The 21,229-nt window shown below is 37.9% G+C and overlaps 1 protein-coding gene and 1 long non-coding RNA gene across 2 annotated transcripts in view; one reads left to right on the top strand and one right to left on the bottom strand.

Moving 5' to 3' along the window:
• The first annotated feature begins 616 nt into the window (after positions 1-616).
• LOC118766878 lies at positions 617-16,097 on the top strand. Its single transcript, XR_005002789.1, has 3 exons — positions 617-627; positions 3,616-3,618; positions 15,951-16,097. It is a non-coding gene; the product is annotated as an uncharacterized LOC118766878 (long non-coding RNA).
• The window catches only part of LOC115221784 (molybdate-anion transporter), a 52,264-nt gene continuing 46,672 nt past the window's right edge, over positions 15,638-21,229 (bottom strand). The window contains exons 11-13 of the mRNA XM_029792012.2: positions 19,044-19,111; positions 18,157-18,236; positions 15,638-15,780 (exon numbers count right to left, since the gene is read on the bottom strand). Of these exons, the coding sequence (XP_029647872.1) occupies positions 15,723-15,780; positions 18,157-18,236; positions 19,044-19,111 (206 nt within the window). The 3' untranslated portion in view covers positions 15,638-15,722. The remainder of the gene's footprint in view (positions 15,781-18,156; positions 18,237-19,043; positions 19,112-21,229) is intronic.

Below are 21,229 nucleotides of genomic sequence, written 5' to 3'. Positions count from 1 at the left end.
GTCGGGTTGTTGGCGACTAAACCGGCAACCCCACCAAGCTTGCTTGGTGAGGAGGGTGTTTATTGGACACCCTGCGGGATGAAAAAGAAAACCCATCAAAGGGCGGAGGACCTCTTGAGAGTCAACGGCCATCCAATAAATGTTAGCACAGGTACGCATATATATATATATATATTTAGAAATAGGAGTTAAAAATTCCTTTTTTACTACTGTAAGAATCTCCACAACAGTAACACACTTTTTTACATAGGCAAAGAGAAAAACAGTAGTAGAAAAGGAATTTTTAACTCCTGTTTCTAAATTCGGTATGTGGTGAAGCAATTAGCCGACACCTAATTATATAATATTTGTATAATTTTACCTATAAAGGTTATTTTAACATACCAATCTACTTAGTAAAATTATTAATTAATTGATTGATTAATTAATTAATTTAATTGATTAATTTTCCCCTTTTATTATTAATTTGAAATTATATATATATATATATATATATATACAAAACAAGAAAATGGAGAAATACATCCAAATCATTAATCAACTACCAGATAATACCCAATCACATACTTTATTGAACCACTACATAAGAACATTAAGGTTAAACATAAAAATATATAACAAAACAGCGTACATGAATGAGTAATACAATACAATAGGTACAAACATTATAAGAGGATATAAATAAATAAATATAAATAGATATAAATATAATAGTGTATATTTATATTTATTTATTTATATCCTCTTATAATGTTTGTACCTATTGTATTGTATTACTCATTCATGTACGCTGTTTTGTTATATATTTTTATGTTTAACCTTAATGTTCTTATGTAGTGGTTCAGTAAAGTATGTGATTGGGTATTATCTGGTAGTTGATTAATGATTTGGATGTATTTCTCCATTTTCTAATTTTGTATTATTAATTCATGGTAAAACATTTTACCTTTGCCCATGTAATACAGTAAATGAATTAATTGCATCGCAATTCTTAACATTTATGTATTAACTTTGTTGGGTACTTCACTAGCAGTATATTGGATATATGTTATCCCATGGAGGGTTGAATTTGCAACCCCTATCTCAATTTCATCATCATCATCATCATCATCGTTTAGCGTCCGTTTTCCATGCTAGCATGGGTTGGACGGTTCTACTGGGGTCTGTGAAGCCAGAAGGCTTCATCAGGCCCAGTCAAATCTGGCAGTGTTTCTACGGCTGGATGCCCTTCCTAACGCCAACCACTCCGTGAGTGTAGTGGGTGCTTTTTACGTGCCACCCGCACAGGTGCCAGACAGAGCTGGCAAACGGCCACGAACGGATGGTGCTTCTTATGTGCCACCGGCACAAGGGCCAGGCGAGGCTGGCAACGGACACGAAACGGGGCGGTGCTGGCAACGGTCGCGAAATGGAAGGTTCTCTGACATGCCACCGGCACTGGTAACACATCTGCAATTTCCATTGATCGATTTCCATTCTGATCCTCACTTGCCTCAACGGGTCTTCACAAGTAGAGTTTCGACATGCCACCGGCACTGGTAACACATCTACAATTTGTATATATATATATTTAATTAATATTTGAGGGAATAAAATCCAAACTTACAAGGAAAAAGAATTCAATTTAGAAATACTAAATCAAATTCCACACAATATAATATATATATAAAAAATATTAGAAAAAAACCACCTTTTATCAATTCAAAATGAATAATTGAATTACACCATCTAGAAAATGTAATTTTCTAGATGGTGTAATTTAATTATTCATTTTGAATTGAGAAAAGGTGGGTTTTTTCTAATATTTTATATATATATATATATATATGTATATATGTATGTATGTATGTATGTATGTATGTTTCTTTCTTGGTGTGTGGTGGCTTAATTGTTTGTATTATAACACATTGATGTTGCATGATTGTTCTTCATTAAGATTCTACTTATAGTTAGGGTTATATTTATTTTAGGGTTTCTAGTTTAGTGAGATCTTGTTACACACACACAATGAGTATACAGGGACAAATTATGCAGGTGGATATTGTACAAGCACTCAGTTATAATCTGGATTCAGGCTAACCACATCAAGTTGTAAGTAACACCTAGGATTAATTATGGGGAACAATCCTACTGTAATTGATCTGAAGGGTAAATCCTGGGTTTACCTCACAGGATTATGTATATTTTTGTGAGCGTATGTATGTATATGACAGGCTTTTAGTTTGCATCTACTGAGTCCTTTCTCAAGTCTTTGGTAGGCCCTGGGCTATAATAGAAGACAGTCATTCAAGGTGCTGTGCAGTGGGACTGATCCTAAGACCACATGGTTGACAAGTAAGCTCCTTCACCACACAGCTGTACCTTGCTTGCTAATTCAGTGAGCAGATAATTTCAGTTTATGGAATGACTGAACAGTCATTGTCAAAACTGACAGATATCTGTCGGTGAGGTGGCAAGCTGGCAGAAATGTTAGCTCGCTAGGCGAAATGCCTAGTGGTATTTTGTCTCTCGTTATGTTCTGAGTTCAAATTCTGCCAGGTCACTTTGCCTTTCATCCTTTCAGGGTCGATAAATTAAGTACCAGTTATGCACTGGGGTCGATCTAATCGACTTAATCCCTTTGTCTGTCCTTGTTTGTCCCCTCTATGTTTAGCCCCTTGTGGGTAGTAAAGAAATAGGTATTTTGTCTGCCGCTACATTCTGAGTTCAAATTCCGCCGAGGTCGACTTTGCCTTTCATCCTTTCAGAGTTGATAAATTAAGTACCAGTTATGCACGGGTCGATCTAATCGACTTAATCCCTTTGTCTGTCCTTGTTTGTCCCCTCTATGTTTAGCCCCTTGTGGGTAGTAAAGAAATAAGATATCTGTTTGCTTTTATATTAATGTATACAGCAGTTGTATTGTCTTTGTGCTTTATTAAGTGTATTCATTCATTCATTACTGGGTGTAACACAGACAGTCTCCATACTCACTCCAGGACTGTGTTTAGGCTAGTAGAGAGAGAGAGGGAGAGAACATGTTTGACCTGCACTTAATAGCTTTGTAAAAAATGTTTTTGCCTTATCTCTCTCTCTCTCTCTCTCTCTCTCTATATATATATATATATATATATAAAGCTGAAGTTGTCTGTGTGGCAGTTTGGTAGCCTTCAACTAACACTATCTCCTCTGAGACCCTGCGGTGCAAGTTGACCAAAATTGAGAGTATGATAGAAGAAGGCTTGCTCTTCATTCCCTAGAAGATAAAATTCAAATCGGACCATGTTAAGCCAAAAATTATTTACATCAAAAAGGAGCTTTTTTTCTATGAACATCCTATTTTTTTTACAATTTTTTGACTGCTGTGTCGCCATTTTTCGGTGTATTTCAACCAGAAAAATGTTCACATAAAGAGAATAACAAGCTACATAATGCAAAATTTTTACTTTTCAAAAATTCCAATTCTAAAGAGTTGAAACAAACCCGAGCAACGCCGGGCAATACCGCTAGTTTAAAAATTTAGGAACCACATAGAACTCTATAACAATGGAACCAGTTTGGTAAAATGTTGGTGCAATGAAGTTCATAACCTAATTGATAGTAAAGGCACTATTACAGATTTTTGTCTTCATGAAGTTGGTTGAACTCTGTGACTACAATGGATGGGAGACAATATGCTTTCCTGTAGAGATAAGCATTAGGGGATTTGTTGGGACCAGGGTTCACTCGATGCTCAAGAGTCTTGAACAGTTGTGATGGAGAAGAAAAGAGGTTGCTAGGAAATGGCTGGAAGCCACCGAAAAAGCAAGCCATTACATGCGGATCAAGAGAAAGGACGAATGGTGTAGCAATAATGAGCATTGAGGATGATAGAAACATGTGACCAAGAGTCACAACATCCAATTCCACAAAGCAGGAGTGGCTGTGTGGTAAGTAGCTTGCTAACTAACCACATGGTTCCGGGTTCAGTCCCACTGCATGGCATCTTGGGCAAGTGTCTTCTGCTATAGCCCTGGGCCGACCAATGCCTTGTGAGTGGATTTGGTAGACAGAAACTGAAAGAAGCCTGTCGTATATATGTATATATGTATATATATGTATGTGTGTGTGTTTGTCCCTCTAGCATTGCTTGGCAACCGATGCTGGTATTTACGTCCCTGTCACTTAGCGGTTCAGCAAAAAAGACCGATAGAATAAGTACTGGGCTTACAAAGAATAAGGTTTTTCACGCTGAGAGTTGCTGAAGCGTGGAACAAACTGCCAGCATCGGTTGTTAGTTGTCGGAGCACTGCATCCTTCAAGACTTCCATGCTTCCTGAGATTTGCCAACACTACACTTGATTTTCTCCCCTCCATACACACACAAGCATGTTCACTTTCCAGACATTTCTACATTACTGCATGTACTTTATATGCACTTTCTGACAAGTTGTGGTGCACCTGAGCACTGTATACAATAATTTCATTATATATCATTATAAGTCCCGGGGTCGATTTGCTTGACTAAAGGCGGTGCTCCAGCATGGCCGCAGTCAAATGACTGAAACAAGTAAAAGAGTAAAAGAGTAAAGCTCATAATGTTAAGTAGGAGTTTTGGTGAGCGGCCCTGATAAGCACTGGTGGTACTTCACCACCTGACGAAACATCAATTTCTGCCTTTTGAGTACCACAGCACTCTCAGAACACAAGTTTTTTTTTTTTTCTTTTACCCTAAAAAATGAATAGACATAATGAAATAAAGATAAAGCAAGGCTTCATGACATGTCAATCTATCTGTTCTTGCTCTACATGTCTTTGATGTATAGCAAGTTCTTTTGAATTTCCAGCAGTTTTACTGCTTGCACAGTGAGAGGTAACATCGTGGGGTATTTATTGTCAAATGGGACCAAACCATTATGAGTTCAGGTTGTCAGTGTAATTCCATATGTATGTATATACACGCATGCATATACATACATACATCGATATATATACCTAAACAGTCTGTAATTCTACGCTCTCTCTCTCTCTTGCTCTATTTATCTATCTATCTATATATATATATATATCATCATCATCATCATCATCGTTTAACGTCCGTTTTCCGCGCTAGCACAGGCTGGACGGTTCGGCCGGGGTCTGGGAAGCCAGGGGCTGCTCCAGGCTCCAATCTGATCTGGCAGAGTTTCTACGGCTGGATGCCCTTCCTAACGCCAACCACTCCGCGAGTGTAGTGGGTGCTTTTTACGTGCCACCTGCACAGGTGCCAGAGGGGGTCCGGCATCGGCCACGATCGGTTGGAGCTTTTAACATGCCAGCGGCACGGAAGCCAGCCAAGGCGGCGCTGGCAACGTTCAGATGGTGCTTTTTATGTGCAACCGGCACAGAAGCCAGTCGGAGCGGCGCTGGCATATATATATATATATATATATATATATATAATGTATATGTATATATCACTGAGCAAGGTATAAACAGCAGCTGCATGACATCATGAAGTATATTTTACTACTTGAATGTGGCTAACCCTTAAGGGTGGAGACTACTGTAGCTTGTAGCCCCAGGAGAACACCTCATCCAGCTGGCTATTGACACACTTTCTGTGCTCTTTCAGTATTTGCAAAGGGAAGCCATCCTTCCCATCTTCAACCTGTATGATACACATGGAGTCAAGTTTCTGGGTATTGACCCATCATCAGCGTGTGACAATCACCGGTTGTCGATGAAAATTAGGCGTTTCTTTGCAAATATATATCCTTTTCCAGTGACGAAAAGTCACTGATATCAAAAAAGTGTAATATACTTCACGATATATATATATATATGTAGGTCCCGGGTTGAGTCGGGGTTAACCACAGTAAATAAGGTACTCAATACATGGCAGAGTAAATTAATTTATTTTATAGAAGGAGCTTCTACAGGACTAGAACTGTTTCATTCAAATGAAATCATCAGGAAGCACTTCCTGATGATTCCTGATGATTTCATTTGAATGAAACAGTTCTAGTCCTGTAGAAGCTCCTTCTATAAAATAAATATATATATATATATATATATATATATATATATATATATATATATATATATCATCATCATCATCATCATTTAGCGTCTGCTTTCCATGCTAGCATGGGTTGGACGGTTCAACTGGGGTCTGGGAAGCCAGAAGGCTGCACCAGGCCCAGTCTGATCTGGCAATGTTTCTACGGCTGGATGCCCTTCCTAACGCCAACCACTCTGTGAGTGTAGTGGGTGCTTTTTACGTGCCACTGGCACAGGTGCCAGACGAGGCTGGCAAATGGCAGAGAGAGAGAGAGAGAGAGAGAGCAATGAATAGCACCAACTTCCATAAACTAATCTATAAAATAACAAAATACTTATTTCTGTTGTTATGGTCCGCAACAAACAACAGTCATGCTACTAAGACCTAAAACAAACACTACGGCCCTTTTGCTACAGCTAACAATAAACTACAGAACCATGTTGCAATACCAGCAACAAAGTACATAATCTATTTTCTCTGGCTAACAATACACTATACAACACTGTTGTTATGCCAACAACAAACCACACAGAACACTGCACAGTAACGTTGCTATGCCAACAATGAACTACACAGTGCTGTTGCTATGCAAACAAAAGCTACATAGCTATATTGCTATGCCAACAACACTTTACAGATTCATATTGCTTTGCTAATAACAAACAATACAGTACCTTTCTTATGGCAACAATAAATTACACAGCCATTGGCTATACCATTAAATTTGATTTGAGCAATATAATCAAAATATATATACAACACACATTCTTACATGTGTACATACATGTTTCTGTGTGTAATGTGTGTTTAGATGAAAGGTATAATCAATATATTTTTAATAAATTAAATAACTGACTACTACCCAGTTTATGTATACACTAATGTCACACAAGATGTGTGTGTGTGTGTGTGTATAATGTACACTACATCTATCAAAGCTTCAAGCATCTAAGCTAGTACACAAACACTTCTACCTATCCATCCATCATTTGTCAATAATCAGAAAGAATTGGAGCGGCAAGCTAGCAGAAACATTAGCACGCTGGGTGAAATGCTTAGCAGTATTTTGTCTGTCTTTACGTTCTGAGTTCAAATTCTGTTGAGGTCGACTTTGCCTTTCATCCTTTCAGGGTCGATAAATTAAGTACCAGTTATGCACAGGGTCGATGTAATCGACTTAATCTCCTTGTTGTCCCCCTTATGTTTAGCCCCTTGTGGGCAATAAAGAAATAAGAAAAATTGGAGCAATTTTATTTTTGTCTTTGACCTTTGACCCTAGTTTTGACAATTTTCATTGATTCATATTGATTTCTATACTCTATTTAATCATCCTTGTCATCAACCCCTGGATATTACTGTCTTGAGCCCAATTTCAAAGGCTTGTAAGTGACTGAGATCACTACATTCTCAAAGAACAGGATGCCAGTCTGTCACAGGGTTTACACATTTACAGCTGAGCAGACTGGAGCAATGTGAAATGAAGTGCTTTGTTCAACAACACAATGCACCACCTGGTCCCGGAATTGAAACCATGACCTTGCAATCTGAATGCAACATCCTAACCACTAGGACTCAGACCTTAACTGCTGTATAAGTCCCTCTTGTTTTCATGTTTCAGTATTTATCCTCTTCTCTTTTTTTGTCCCTTTGGTTGTTCTGAGTTTGTTTAATGCCTTCATGAAAATGCTAAACATCTTTGTATAAGTTTGAAACCCCAATTTGCAAAGAAACATTGAAATACATTGCATTAGCTACCCTTTAACCATTCAGCATTTAAACAGGCCACATCTGGCTCAAATATTCTATCTATTTACACTCAAAGTGGCCAGATCTGGTCTCTCACACCCGTCCTACAATGTCATTCTAAAAATAAGCAAGTACATCATCAAACACTTGAAGCTACGAGATAATGTATGATTAATTTGAAACAGTATCAATAAATAAGCATTACATTCGACAGAATAATCTGAATACTAAAAGGGTTAATTGACATTCGTGTGTGTGTGTGTGTGTGTGTGTGCATGCGTGTATGTATAGAGTATTGATCTCTTCTTCCCCTATCGTATCTTACAATGTCTGTTGCCGCTGTCATCAAGATATATGTAACAGAAACTGTGACAATACAATTACTTATAATCTATCTCCCGAAAATAAACGAGCATGATATTTATTGAAACAGTTTCTCTTTTTTTCTTCCTTCTTCCTTTTAAAGGCATGCTGTTACAAATATTGCACCCTGCTCAGTTCTAACTCTCTTTAATATCTAAAGAGCTGCACGACTTATAGAAAGAGTAGGTTTAGTTTTATCTTTGAGATGCAGCTTTCATTGATTCTTATATAAGACCTCAAGGAAAGAGGACTCGGGAATGATTCCTGATCCTTACTTGCTTAAGCATAAAGCCAAAGCCTTTTTTCTTTTAGGAAGCATAAAAGGACCTGATTAACTCATTAAAGACAGAATGCATAGCTTGGAGATCAGGGGTCTCTTGAGATAAAGCTGTAACTTCCTTGCATTGAGAGATCATAGTTCTGGTACTACAGACATTAAATTAGAATGTCACAGGATGGGATCACAAGATGGATTCTTCAAGCAGGGCCAACTTGTGGGAGACCTAGAGGTGGATCAAGAATGAAATGGTTGGATAATATTCGTAGTCTCTGTTGGTCATGCTTGGGAATCCAGCCAGAAAGTGTATTGGCTGATGCTCATGGTAGGACCCTATGTAGGAGATGCCTGAGGACTGTAGAGTCCCCGTGACCCTCCCGGAAAAAGTGGGCTGAGAAAATGGGTAGATGGATGGAGTAAGGAGAGTTGTAATAATCATGCCTGTCTTTTTATTTTTTTTATTACTAAATCAGAGGGAAGGGCAGTGCCCATGTTCCTTTCCAGGGCTTCAGATATTGATAGGAAGGGGGGAATATTTTCAAATTAGAAGCTTGATGTGAATGGTTGCAATAGAATGGACTCTCAACTAAAACCAAGAACCAAAATGGTGGTGTTAAACTGGGCAGGGATTAAGTCTGCCACAGTAAGATTTGAACTCAGAACGCCAGAGCTAGACTAAAAATTACTAGGCATTCTGTCTGATGCTATTATGATTCCATCAGTCCACCTTCCTAGATTCTTTTTTTTTCTTTTATTCTTTTACTTGTTTCAGTCATTTGACTGTGTCCATCCTGGGGTCGAGTTGCTCGATTAAAGGCAGTGCTCCAGCATGGCTGCAGTCAAATGACTGAAACAAGTAAAAGAGTAAAAGAGAGAGCATAGTAGATGAAACAATCCTGTAACTTCTTGTGACATTATAGATGTATACCTATGTATCATCTTGTGATACTATAGATGTATCTACTACTGCGTAACTTATGCTGATACTGTAAAATGTAATATCTAATTTACAGTGGCTCTGGATGTAACATATTGTGTAACTTCTATTAATTTGGGGATGTATCAATCATGTAACTTGTGACACAATAGATGTAACAGCAATTCAATTTTAAGGGAACCTTGCTATTGTCTCTATGTCCACAAGAGACTTTGAAATCAGCCCCTTCGCAGGCCAACAACAGGTTTAATAAAGTAAACCGTAGGATCTGAGAAAACTAGTGATGTTTTGTGGTGGTAATTTGTGAGTATAAACATGAAGAAGAGGAGAGGAATATTATTACGTTTCAATAGGGTAGGACACTTTGCTGGGGAGTGATGTTTTCTGATGGTACCAGGATTAACTGGGGGACAAAACTGAGAAGAATAAGAAAGGTAGCCAAGCCAACATATGTATGTTGGGACAGTGGTCAAAGAACACCATGATTAACAAGAAAACAATTCTGAGAAAACAAGCATTTTCTTTGACTTGTAAAATAGTACAAAGTGGTAGAAATGGTAGAATACTACAGTTTTTTTTTTATAGGATTCAGTTTTGTTTACCTGTGTTCTTGGTTCAAATCCAGCTGAAAACTTTCAAGGTTAAAATATAAGTACAGTAAGGTGTAGGCACTGTAGTGTGTTAAGAAGTTTGCAAGGTGTAGGCATGGCTGTGTGATAAGAAGTTTACTTTTCAACCACATGGTTCTCAGTTCTGTCCCACTGTGTGGCACGTTGAGCAAGTGTTTTTCTACAATAGCCCTGAGCTGATCAAAGCCTTGTGAATCGTTTTGATAGACAGAAACTGAAAGAAGGCGAGCTGGCAGAAACGTTAGCATGCCAGGCGAAATGCTTAGCAGTATTTCGCCCATCACTATGTTCTGAGTTCAAATTCCACTGACGTTGACTTTGCCTTTCATCCTTTCAGGGTCGATAAATTAAGCACCAGTTACGCACTGGGGTTGATGTAATTGCCTTAATCCCTTTGTCTGTCCTTGTTTGTCCCCTCTATGTTTAGCCCCTTGTGGGCAATAAAGAAATAATAAACTGAAAGAAGGCTGTCATACACATATATGTGTGTGCGTGTGTCTTTGTGTTTGTCTCCTCACTGTTTGACAATTGGTGTTGGTTCGTTTACATCCCTGCAACTTAGCAGTTCAGCAAAAGAGACTGATAGAATAAGTACCAGACTTTAAAACCTGGGTTCAATTTGTTTCACTAAAGCTCTTCAAGATGGTGCTCCAGCATGGCTGAAGCTCAGTGACAGAAAGAAATAAAAGATAAAAATATAAAGGATATAGAAAAACATTTTTAACTTTGTTCTTAAACAAGTTTTAAAGCAATTTTGCGGGTATAAATCTTAGAGAGAAGAAACAAGTTGAAGAACAAATTGATCAAGATTCGAACCCGCAATCCCTCCACCTGCTTAGGTCACAACCAATTTGGTGTTAACTGTACCAGAGCAGAAAAAGTCACGTTCCCTTTTTAGGGTTGTATACCATGAAATTATTTTAAAACACAGAAATAAGTTTCTTACACAGACTTTATTGAACCATAAATTCTATGGTATGTTACATAATTGTCCTTATAAAAAAAGTACCAGTAATTATTAGAAGAAATTCAATTGGTTTTACCCTCCCACAATAAGTTTGTGGCCTTGGAATTTTGTTGTAAGACAGGATTTCCCAAAGTGGATTCCGAAGAAGCCAAACGTTTTATGAAAAAAAATTTCTGAAGTTCTGTGAGGTGACTTAATAAAATTTAATAAAAATATATTTTATAAAACAAATGTTATTCATTATTCACAGTTTTCAAAATAAATCATTATATGTTTCTTTTCATATAAATAAATTCTCTAAAACGGGTTTTGTCTAATTTAATTCCTTATTGAAATGAAGGTAATGGGGTTGTCTGTAAAATATACAAATGAGTTACGTGATTGATGTAAAATCATATAATAATAGGTTTTGTGCCAAAATGTGATTGGGAAATACAGTTGTAGGATATCAAATATACAAAATACACACTTTTTACAACAGCTTTTCTAGCCTATTTACCTCTGTAGAGAATCTTACTAGTTAAAAAAATAAACTACATTCATGGTACAAGGAAGTGCTGAAAGGTTCCTGGCTTTGAGGGTATCACAAAAGGCCTGGTTGGATGCCCAACTCTCCGAGTTCTTTTACAAGGCTTTAAAAAACTGAAGACCACTGCAATAAGTGCATGAATCTGACAGGGGAATATACTCTCTTTACTCTTTTACTTGTTTCAGTCATTTGACTGCGGCCATGCTAGAGCACCGCCTTTAATCGAGCAACTCGACCCCGGGACTTATTCTTTTGTAAGCCCAGTACTTATTCTATCGGTCTCTTTTGCCGAACCGCTAAGTAATGGCGACATAAACACACCAGCATTGGTTGTCAAGCAATGCTAGGGGAACAAACACAGACGCACAAACACATACACGCATATATATATATATATATATATACATATATATGACGGGCTTCTTTCAGTTTCCGTCTACCAAATCCACTCATAAGGCTTTGGTCAGCCCGAGACTATAGTAGAAGACACTTGTCCAAGGTGCCATGCAGTGGGACTGAACCCAGAACCATGTGGTTGGGGGGACACACACATACATATATACGATGGGCTTCTTTCAGTTTCCGTCTACCAAATCCACTCACAAGGCTTTGGTCGGTCCGAGGCTATAGTAGAAGACACTTGCCCAAGATGCCACACAGTGGGATTGAACCCGGAACCATGTGGTTGGTAAGCAAGCTACTTACCACACAGCCACTCCTGTGTAACTTCTTGTGACATTAGATGTAACACTTGTGCACCTTATTGTGATACTATAACATTTAACTCCTGCGCCTATGTTGAATAAAATCATAATTAAATGATTCTCATGTATTTTCTTTTACCCAAAGCCAGGAATTTTTCAGAACCCCCTTGTATGCAAACAATGCAAACTTACACTGATAAATTTAACTTGCATCTGGATTAATTCCATGAATTCTTCCTAACCAATCAGGAGACATACCTCATACAGTCTCCGACTTACAGTCAACAACGTACAATTTCACAGCCCTTTTGAGATATGGTTTTGCAACAGAATATAACTCCTCCACCAAATCATATAAATTGTTCTCCAAAACAAACTTACCTTCAATTGGAATGTTACATTGTATACACATATAACACATGCATATATTTCACTTGGGGATTCACTTGCACGTCTACACATCCTTTGTACACTTTTGTGTATACAGGCAGACTCACTTGCATGTGCACACATTTTTTTGTACACTTTTGTGTATACAGGCAGACTCACTTGCATGTGCACACATTTTTTTGTACACATATGCACTTTCCTGCCCACCAGCAGGTTCACTCTTAGCAAAATGCTGTGTTTGTTTCTGTTCCAAAATAGTTCTTTGTATTCTGAGCAACATTTCTTGAAGCTCTTTTGCACCAGATATATCACAGTCAAACTAACTTGTTCATGGCAAATAGAGAATATGTGTATTCTGATTCTATGTTTAATATAGAATACAACATTTTTATAAAGCAATTAGATCATGACAGAACTAAACAAAAGCTGTTCACTTTTCATTTACTTTGTGAGGTGTCAGATTTTCATTGTAATACTGTGATGTAGTCATCAGCACTATGTCATTGTAGTGCACTAAAAATTTTGATGATGGAGATGCTAGTGACTGGGTTGTGGGTATGTGTTGAAACTTTTTAACATCAGAAGATAAATTAAAAATTGAATATAATAGCTTAGTGTGTTTTAAATGGTTAAAATGGATTTTGCACAATGTAATTGATTCAGTTTCAATGTACAGTTTCTGGTCAACAGACAGGCACGCACAATTCTGAAAAATCTTATATTATAAAAGAGAAGCAGGTTTCTGTCTGTCTGTCTGTTTATTGGAGGGAGTGAAAGAGGAGGAGGAATCAAAATATACATCACAATGCATTTTTAGAAGAAAAAGTTGTTGAGAAATACAGTGTGTGTATGTGTGTGTGTGTGAGAGAGAGAGAGAGTGTGTGAAAGATAGATAAATGGATAGATAGATAGATAGAAAGACAGATATACAAAAAGATAGATAGATAAGCAGTGTTGTCACCATAGTAATTAACAAGTTTTGATTAAAAAAATGCAGAAATGTTAAGTGCAAGTCTGTCAACACAATACAGCTTCAAAAGCCCAAAAATTTTTCATTATATGACAATGTAAATAGTTATTTTTTTGGTTGTTTGGGTGTGTGTGTCTGTGTGTGTGTCTTTCAACATACAGACAATGCAACACAACACAGCTTCAAAAAAAGAAAAGATTTTCACAATATAACAATGTAAATAGTTATCGCTTTTGGCTGTGCGTGTGTGTGTGCATGTATTTCTGTATGTCATTCAACATATAGACTTTCACTATAATGATAGATTGTTGTTGTTGTTGTTGTCGTCAAGAGAGAGGAATCAAGTGAGAGAAAGAGAAAGTGTGTGTGTGTGTGAAAGATATAATAAAAGTTTGTTTCAAGAAAAAGCAGGTTCTTGTTGTCATAGTTGAGAGAGATAGGTAGAGTGAGAAAGAGAGAGAGGGGGGAGAGAGAAAGAAAGAAAGAGCAGGAAAGAGAGAGAGAAAGAAAGAGAGAGCAGGAGATCATCATCATCATTCTTCAACCGTGGTCGAGACAATGGAATTTACCATGCTACACCAGACTTCACGGTCCATCATAGCATTACGGAGGTCCTGTTGCTGGATGCCTGTATCCCTGGAGAGAGCAGGAAAGAGAGAGAGAGAGAGAGAGAGAGAGAAAGAAAGAGAGAGTAGGAGAGAGAGAGAGAGAAAGAAAGAGAGAAAGAGAGAAAGAAAGAAAGAGAGAGCAGGAGAGAGAATGAGTGTGTGTCTGTGTGTGTGTGTGTGTGTGTGTGTGAAAGCTAGAGAAGTAGACTGTTGTCATCACAGTAACAAGACTTTCACTATATAACAGTCTGCTATTAAAAGAAGGTATATGCATGATTAACAAATAATTTTACTGATAGCATAGCAACAGGTAAAAGATCCGATCATTATAAATATATTCTATATTATGTCTTTCATTGGCTTAATATTTTCCACATCTAAATGGCTGGGCCAGTAAGAATTAAAGTGTCATAGATACAGACATTGAAAATGTGTGGCCCAGTGGTCATAACTGCATGATTGTGGTTTCAATTCTAAGACTAGGCTATGTGTTGTCTTTTTGAGCAAAATACTTCATTTACAGCTGAGTGGACTGGACCACTCGGCTGTAAATGAGTAAATCTGTGATGGACTGGCGTCCAGCTGAAGGAAGTGGGGTATTGTGACCTTGGTCACTTACATGTCATGGAAACTAGTTAACAGGCTCTATGGGTCCTAGGCCTTGAGACAGTCATAGTCAGAGAAACAGACAAGGCACATTGCTAGCAATAGGGTACAAAACATTGACCATTCATCTTGTCAATTGACATCCAGTGATGTCAAGTTTATATCTAGCTCTTGGTTGAAAATTAATCAAATTGAATTTAAATTTGCATAGGTAGAAATCTGATCACTGATAATTAGTCAGACTAACTGCGCTGGTGAATTAAAAAAGTTGTCTTGTTTATACTAATCTCTGATAAATGAGGCAAAACACTTAGATCAGTGTTTTGGAAACTGTGCGAGATAACAAAATGATTTAGCGATGTATTTGTGGACAAAAGGGTTAGATGAATTCATAGCTATCAACCATTTTGTTACGATATTTTTATTGAAATGCACTGCATTTGTTTCACTTAATTTTGAAAATAGTGGAAAATTTAGTAAAATAATTTTGTCCTTATTGAGCTGGTGTTTGAAACACAAATTAATATGTTTGTGACATATTTCAACTGCTAAAAGGCAAATTCACTGCAGTTACCATATAGAATGCCTAAACACTACTTGGCACTCACATTTTGTGATAAATTAATATAAAATTTTCATGGGAGGTTTTATTTTAGATTACTTTAAAACAAGAAGTTTATCATACATAGAACAAAGGGCGGTTTAGGATTAGCAGTATCAAAAACATTAAATTGGTGTGGTTTGTCTGTATAACACATCATGGAATAGAAGGCAGAATGAATTATTATGAAAAGAAAAGATTTCACCTTTAAAATATACAATACCATTTACATTTACATTCATTTAAGATTTGTAATAATACATTGGTCTACACTTAGTTACCCAGCTTTTTTCCTTTTTTGTTTTTTTGGAGATAATAAGCATTGTCTTCCATATTAAAAAATTGAAGATATATTTCTTTGATGCATAAAACTGACTGCTGTCTTTTGAGTTACTTAAATTGTTTGTTGTTTGTTTAAAGAGGGAGATGAATCCAAGTTTTCTTGGCACAAACTGAAATAGATTTAGAATATGCATGTAGAACAAGTGTCAGTGAAAAAGTTCATGATTACAACATTATAACAGTCACTTTATGAATACTTCCTATCACATATGGCATTTCATTGGTTATGACAACAAAGGTTCCTGATCTGATCAATGGAAATCAATATGAAATCAGTGAGCTTGTGAAATCAATGTGTAAGTGTCTGGGTATTCCACAGACATGTGTACCCTTAACATAGTTCTTGGAGAGATTCAGCGTGCACAGAATGTGACAAAGTTGGCTCTTTGAACTATAGGTGCCATTCATTTTTGCCAGCTGAGTAGAATGGAACGATGTGAAATGAAGTGTCTTGCTCAAGGACACAACACACTGACAGGAATCGAACTCATGGCCTTACTATCATGAGCTGAATACTCTAACCACCAAGTCATGTGCCTTCATACTATCACATATGATACCATAACACAACAAAAATGAGAGCAAGCCACCATACTGCTTTTGGAAAAGGTAGTTCATTCTGATTCCAATTCTTGACGGAGGCAAGTTTGCTTTGCTTATGTGGCTAATGTCCTTGGAAAAAGCATGAATGTAGCAGTTTCATATTTTGCTCTCAAAATTTAGGACCTTAATCCCCAAAATATCAGAATGATGTCAGTTGGTTTAGGTGATTGAGCAAGGATGTGCTGTTTGGTGTAAGGTAGACAGAGCCCACCCAGACAAGATACATACATATATACATAACTGCCTCCAAATACTACAAATATACATACATGCAAAAATACCCAGCACTGTAAATCCTTGAGTATAATACGCACTTTTTTCCCAAAATTTAAAGGTCAAAATCCCTAGTGCATACTATATACGAGGTTAAAAATGAAAATTATTTTCTAAGCAATGTCCGAGTCTCTATTTGCTGTCCGGCAATGTTCATTCAGATGCATTTTGTGATGTGAGGCGCGAAAATACCTTAAGCTAAGCCTGAAAGCAATGAAGTCATAAAAGGATCATCCATAACTTGCAGTAAGCAACATTTATTAAATGTTATTACTGTTATTTCTTTATTTTCTGCAAACAAAATGCACAAAAAAGCTACACGTTTGCATTATGTTATATATACAATAATAATAAAGGACGTTACCGTATACATTTTTACAAACCAAGGACGTTATATAGACCTCTTTACTCAAGTTAGAGAAGGGGTGCATATTATGCACAAGGTTTAGGTTTTTCAGAGGTACCCCCCCCCCTTAAAAATCCCCTGCGTATTATCATGCTCAAGGGTGGGCTATACTCAAGGATTTACAGTAGACATTGAAATTCTAATAAAAGAGTCTTGGATCCTAGTTAGAAACTGGTTCTTTCACTTTTGGCAAGAAATCTTGAAATAAAACTGAATAATCTCATTCACTCACACTCACACACACACTCTCACACACACACACATACACCAAAAATCAAAGGCAAAGTATAAATTAAATCCAGATCATTATAAATGTGCTCATGAAGGCGCATGGCTCCGTGGTTAGAGTGTGAGGCTCACAATCATGAGGTAGTGAGTTCAATTCCCGGATTCGCTTGTGCATTGTGTTCTTGAGCAAGACACTTTATTTCATGTTGCTCTAGCTGACTCAGTTGTAGAAATGAGTTGCAACATCACTGGTGCCAAGCTGTATCAGCCTTTGCCTTTCTGTTGGATAACATCAGAGGCATGGAGAGCGGAGGCCGGTATGCATGGGTGACTGCTGGTCTTCTATAAACAGCCTTGCCCTGGACCTGTGTATATAAGAAACAGTACTTCCCAAAAAAAAAAATGCTTCAAATATTTGCTCTGTACGAGTTGCACAGATGCTCATTTGTTACTTTCCTCATTGTCAATGCAGTGAATCAGTAATTGGCCTCTTTGAAACCTGTGGTCAACAAAATCTTTATACATAAAAGTCAAGTTGTGTGTCTGTCTCCTACGATTTAGATTCCTAACTACTCCCACGTTTTGCGGTGCAGTTTAACCAAAACCGGGTATTTTATAGTTGTGATTCATATCGAGCCCTTCTGGGTATTAGCGCGCATCTACAATGAGTCTACGATTTAAAAAAAAAATTACCATAATTTTTTTCCATTTTAATGCATTTTTTTCGCTATTATATAAGGGAAGTAACTCTCTAAAAATGTCTACGATGAGTCAACGATTTAAAAAAAATTTACCATAATTTTTTTCCCATTTTTAATGCATTTTTTGCTATTGTTTGGCTATAACTCTCTAAAAATGCTTATATAGTTATTTCCCTTACAAACCCGAGCAACGCCGGGCGATACTGCTAGTAATATATAAAATAACAGCAATAAATTATAAAAACTTTTAGATTGTTGGTAAAGGATTCACCTACTTAAATAGGAAGTGCTGGAAAATCGATGACAGTATTAGAGAACCAGAACAAGAGATGAAGATAACATCATGAGATAGATTCTGTAAAAGAAGAAGAAGAAAAAGAAGAATGTTACATATTATATTGTGGTAGTCTGATATTTATCAATTATTAAACACACAAGTTTATATTTAGTACAATTGATATAATAAGTAAATTAAAACCCCTTTTCTTCTTCAAATATAGAATCAGAATAATTTTGCTGATGATGTATTACCCCTTTACTATTAAAACTGGACATATCCAGCCAAAATATTCTACCTATTTTATGTTAAAAAAGGCCAGGTTCAGCCCTTACTGTGTCCTCCCAAAAATAAGTAAATCACATCACGGAAACCTTGAAATAAATAAAAATAAATGCGCCTCTTTAAAGCCTAGCCAGGCTCATGGGCCCGGTTTCCTGGTTTCCATGGTGTATGTGTTCCTCAGCTGGATGGAATGCCAATCCATCACAGTGTTACTCGTTTTTGCCAGCTGAGTGGACTGGAGCAACGTGAAATGAAGTGTTTTGCTCAAGAACACAACACGTCGCCTGGTCCAGGAATCGAAACCACAATCTTACAATCATGATGCTGACACCCTAACCACTAAGCCACGTGCCTCCAATTCACCCTTTTAAAGCCTAGCCAGGCTGATGGGCCCGGTTTCCCGGTTTCCATGGCATATGCGTTCCCTAGCTGGATGGGATGCCAGTCCATCGCAGCGTTACTCATTTTTGCCAGCTGAGTGGACTGGAGTAACATGAAACAAACAAAAAGAACATAAGCACTGAGCCCAATTTCTTTGGCTAAAACCCTTTATGACTGCAGTCCAATGATTGAAACAAGTAATAGACAAAAGATACTCACAGATAGTAAGATGGTTACCACAATGAGATTCAGTGGAATACGAAAGATGTTCATAACAGTTGCCCGCGCTGCAAATGAAACATGGAAAAATCTGGTTAGATATGGGAAACAGAATTTTAATTTGACACAATGTAAGTGTTCGGGTCATGTAAATGGCACGTAAAAAGCACCCATCACACTCTTGGAGTGGTTGGTGTTAGGAAGGGCATCCAGCTGTAGGAACTATGCCAAATCAGACTGGAACCTGGTGCCGCTCTCTGGCCAACCAGTTCTAGTCAAACCATCCAACCCATACCAGCATTGAAAGCAGACATTAAATGATGATGATGATGATGATGATGACGACGATGACAACGCTGACACAGAAGAAGAAGAAGAAGAAGAAGAAGAAGAAGAAGAAGAAGAAGAGGAGGAGGAGGAGAAGAAGAAGAAGGAGGAGGAGGAGGAGAAGAAGAAGGAGGAGGAGGAGGAGGGGGAGGAGAAGAAGGAGGAGGAGGAGGAGGAGGAGAAGAAGAAGAAGGAGGAGGAGGAGGGGGGAATAGAAGGAGGAGGAGGAGGAGGAGGTAGAGAAGAAGAAGAAGGAGGGGGGAGGGGGAGAAGAAGGAGGAGGAGGAGGAGGAGGAGAAGAAGAAGAGGAGGAGGAGGAGGGGGAATAGAAGGAGGAGGAGGAGGAGGAGGAGAGTAGAGAGAGAAGGAGGAGGAGGGAAGGAGGGAGGAGAGAGGAGGAAGAAGAAGAGAGAAAAGAGGAGAGGAAGAGAAGAAAAGAAGAAGAAGAAGAGAAGAAGAAGAAGAAGAAGAAGAAGAAGAAGAAGAAGAAGAAGAAGAAGAAGAAGAAGAAGAAGAAGAAGCAGCAGCAGCAGCAGCTTCTTTCTGATAGGTAGCAAGCTGGCAGAATTGCTAGCATGCCAAGCAAAATGCTCAGTGACAATTTCATCTGTCTTTGCATTCTGTGTTCAAATGCCACCAGGGCTGACTTTGCTTTTTGTCCTTTTGGGATTGATAGAATAAGTACCAGTTGAGTACTGGGGGATGATGTAATCGACTAACTCCTCCTGGAATTGCTGGCCTTGCACAAAAATTTGAAACCAATATTAATTTGGCAATACTGATTCAAACTTCAGCCCAAGGTCAGAAGTTACATTGACCCCCAGTAATCAAATGGTACTTAATCTATTGACCCCAAAAGGATGAAAGGCAAAGTCGACCTCAGCAGCATTTGAACTCAGAATGCAAGGATGGTTGAAATTCTGCTAAGCATTTTTGCCCAGTGTGCTAACGATTCTGCCAGCTTGCCACCTTAAATAGGTGAATAATATTAACCATTTTACTGTGGAAATCAGAGGCATGGCTATGCTGTAAGAAGTTTGCTTCCCAACCTCATGGTCCCAGGTTCAGACCCACAGCAGAGTACCTTAGCCAAGTGTCTTCTTCTATGACCACAGGCTGATCCAAACCTTTTGAGGGGATTTGGTAGACAGAAACTGAAAGAAGCCCGTAGTATATGTGTGTGTGTGTGCACGCACATGTGTGACTGCATGTTTATGTGTGTGCGTTTCTTTGTGTCTTTTTGTGTGTGTGTGTGTGTGTGTCTTTGTGTGTGTGTGTGTGTGTCTTTGTTGTGTGTGTGTGTGTCTGTGTGTGTGTGTGTGTGTGTCTTTGCGTTTATCCCACACCACCAGCTGACAACATGTGTTGGTGTGCTTACACTCCCAGTAGTGTGCAAAAAAATTATCTGATCACGGGAAACAGTTAGCCCCAGTCGATAGCCAGCTGGAAAAGATAAACTTTACTATTCAGTACTGTTACTGTATATCTTTCACTCAGAGATTTAAAACAAGCTATTTTTCTCTACACAATATGTATTTATTTATTTACAGTTGACATAGTAAATGATCCCAGCCTATATTCACAAACATCTTCCTCTGGCTAGTGTCAATCTTACCAAAATTTCCCTCCTACTCTTCCCTCTCTCCCTTCCTTTATCCTTATTTTTTTTCTTAACAACTTTAAATATTTGTTAGAAATATTGAATTTCTAAATGTCTCAGAGAGACATGAGCGGTGGTGGGACGACATAGTGGTTGTATACTGTCAACTCAACGTGACAGTCCCGTAAAGGGAATCACACCACCGCTATTTAGCCCTAGGAAGCATCGACGCTTCCTGTAGGCTTAGACACATTTACTG

The sequence above is a fragment of the Octopus sinensis genome, linkage group LG18, assembly GCF_006345805.1.
Source record: "Octopus sinensis linkage group LG18, ASM634580v1, whole genome shotgun sequence".
Classification (NCBI taxonomy): domain Eukaryota; kingdom Metazoa; phylum Mollusca; class Cephalopoda; order Octopoda; family Octopodidae; genus Octopus; species Octopus sinensis.
Note: the sequence above shows the minus strand (reverse complement) of the source record. Positions and strands in the feature narration are given on the sequence as shown.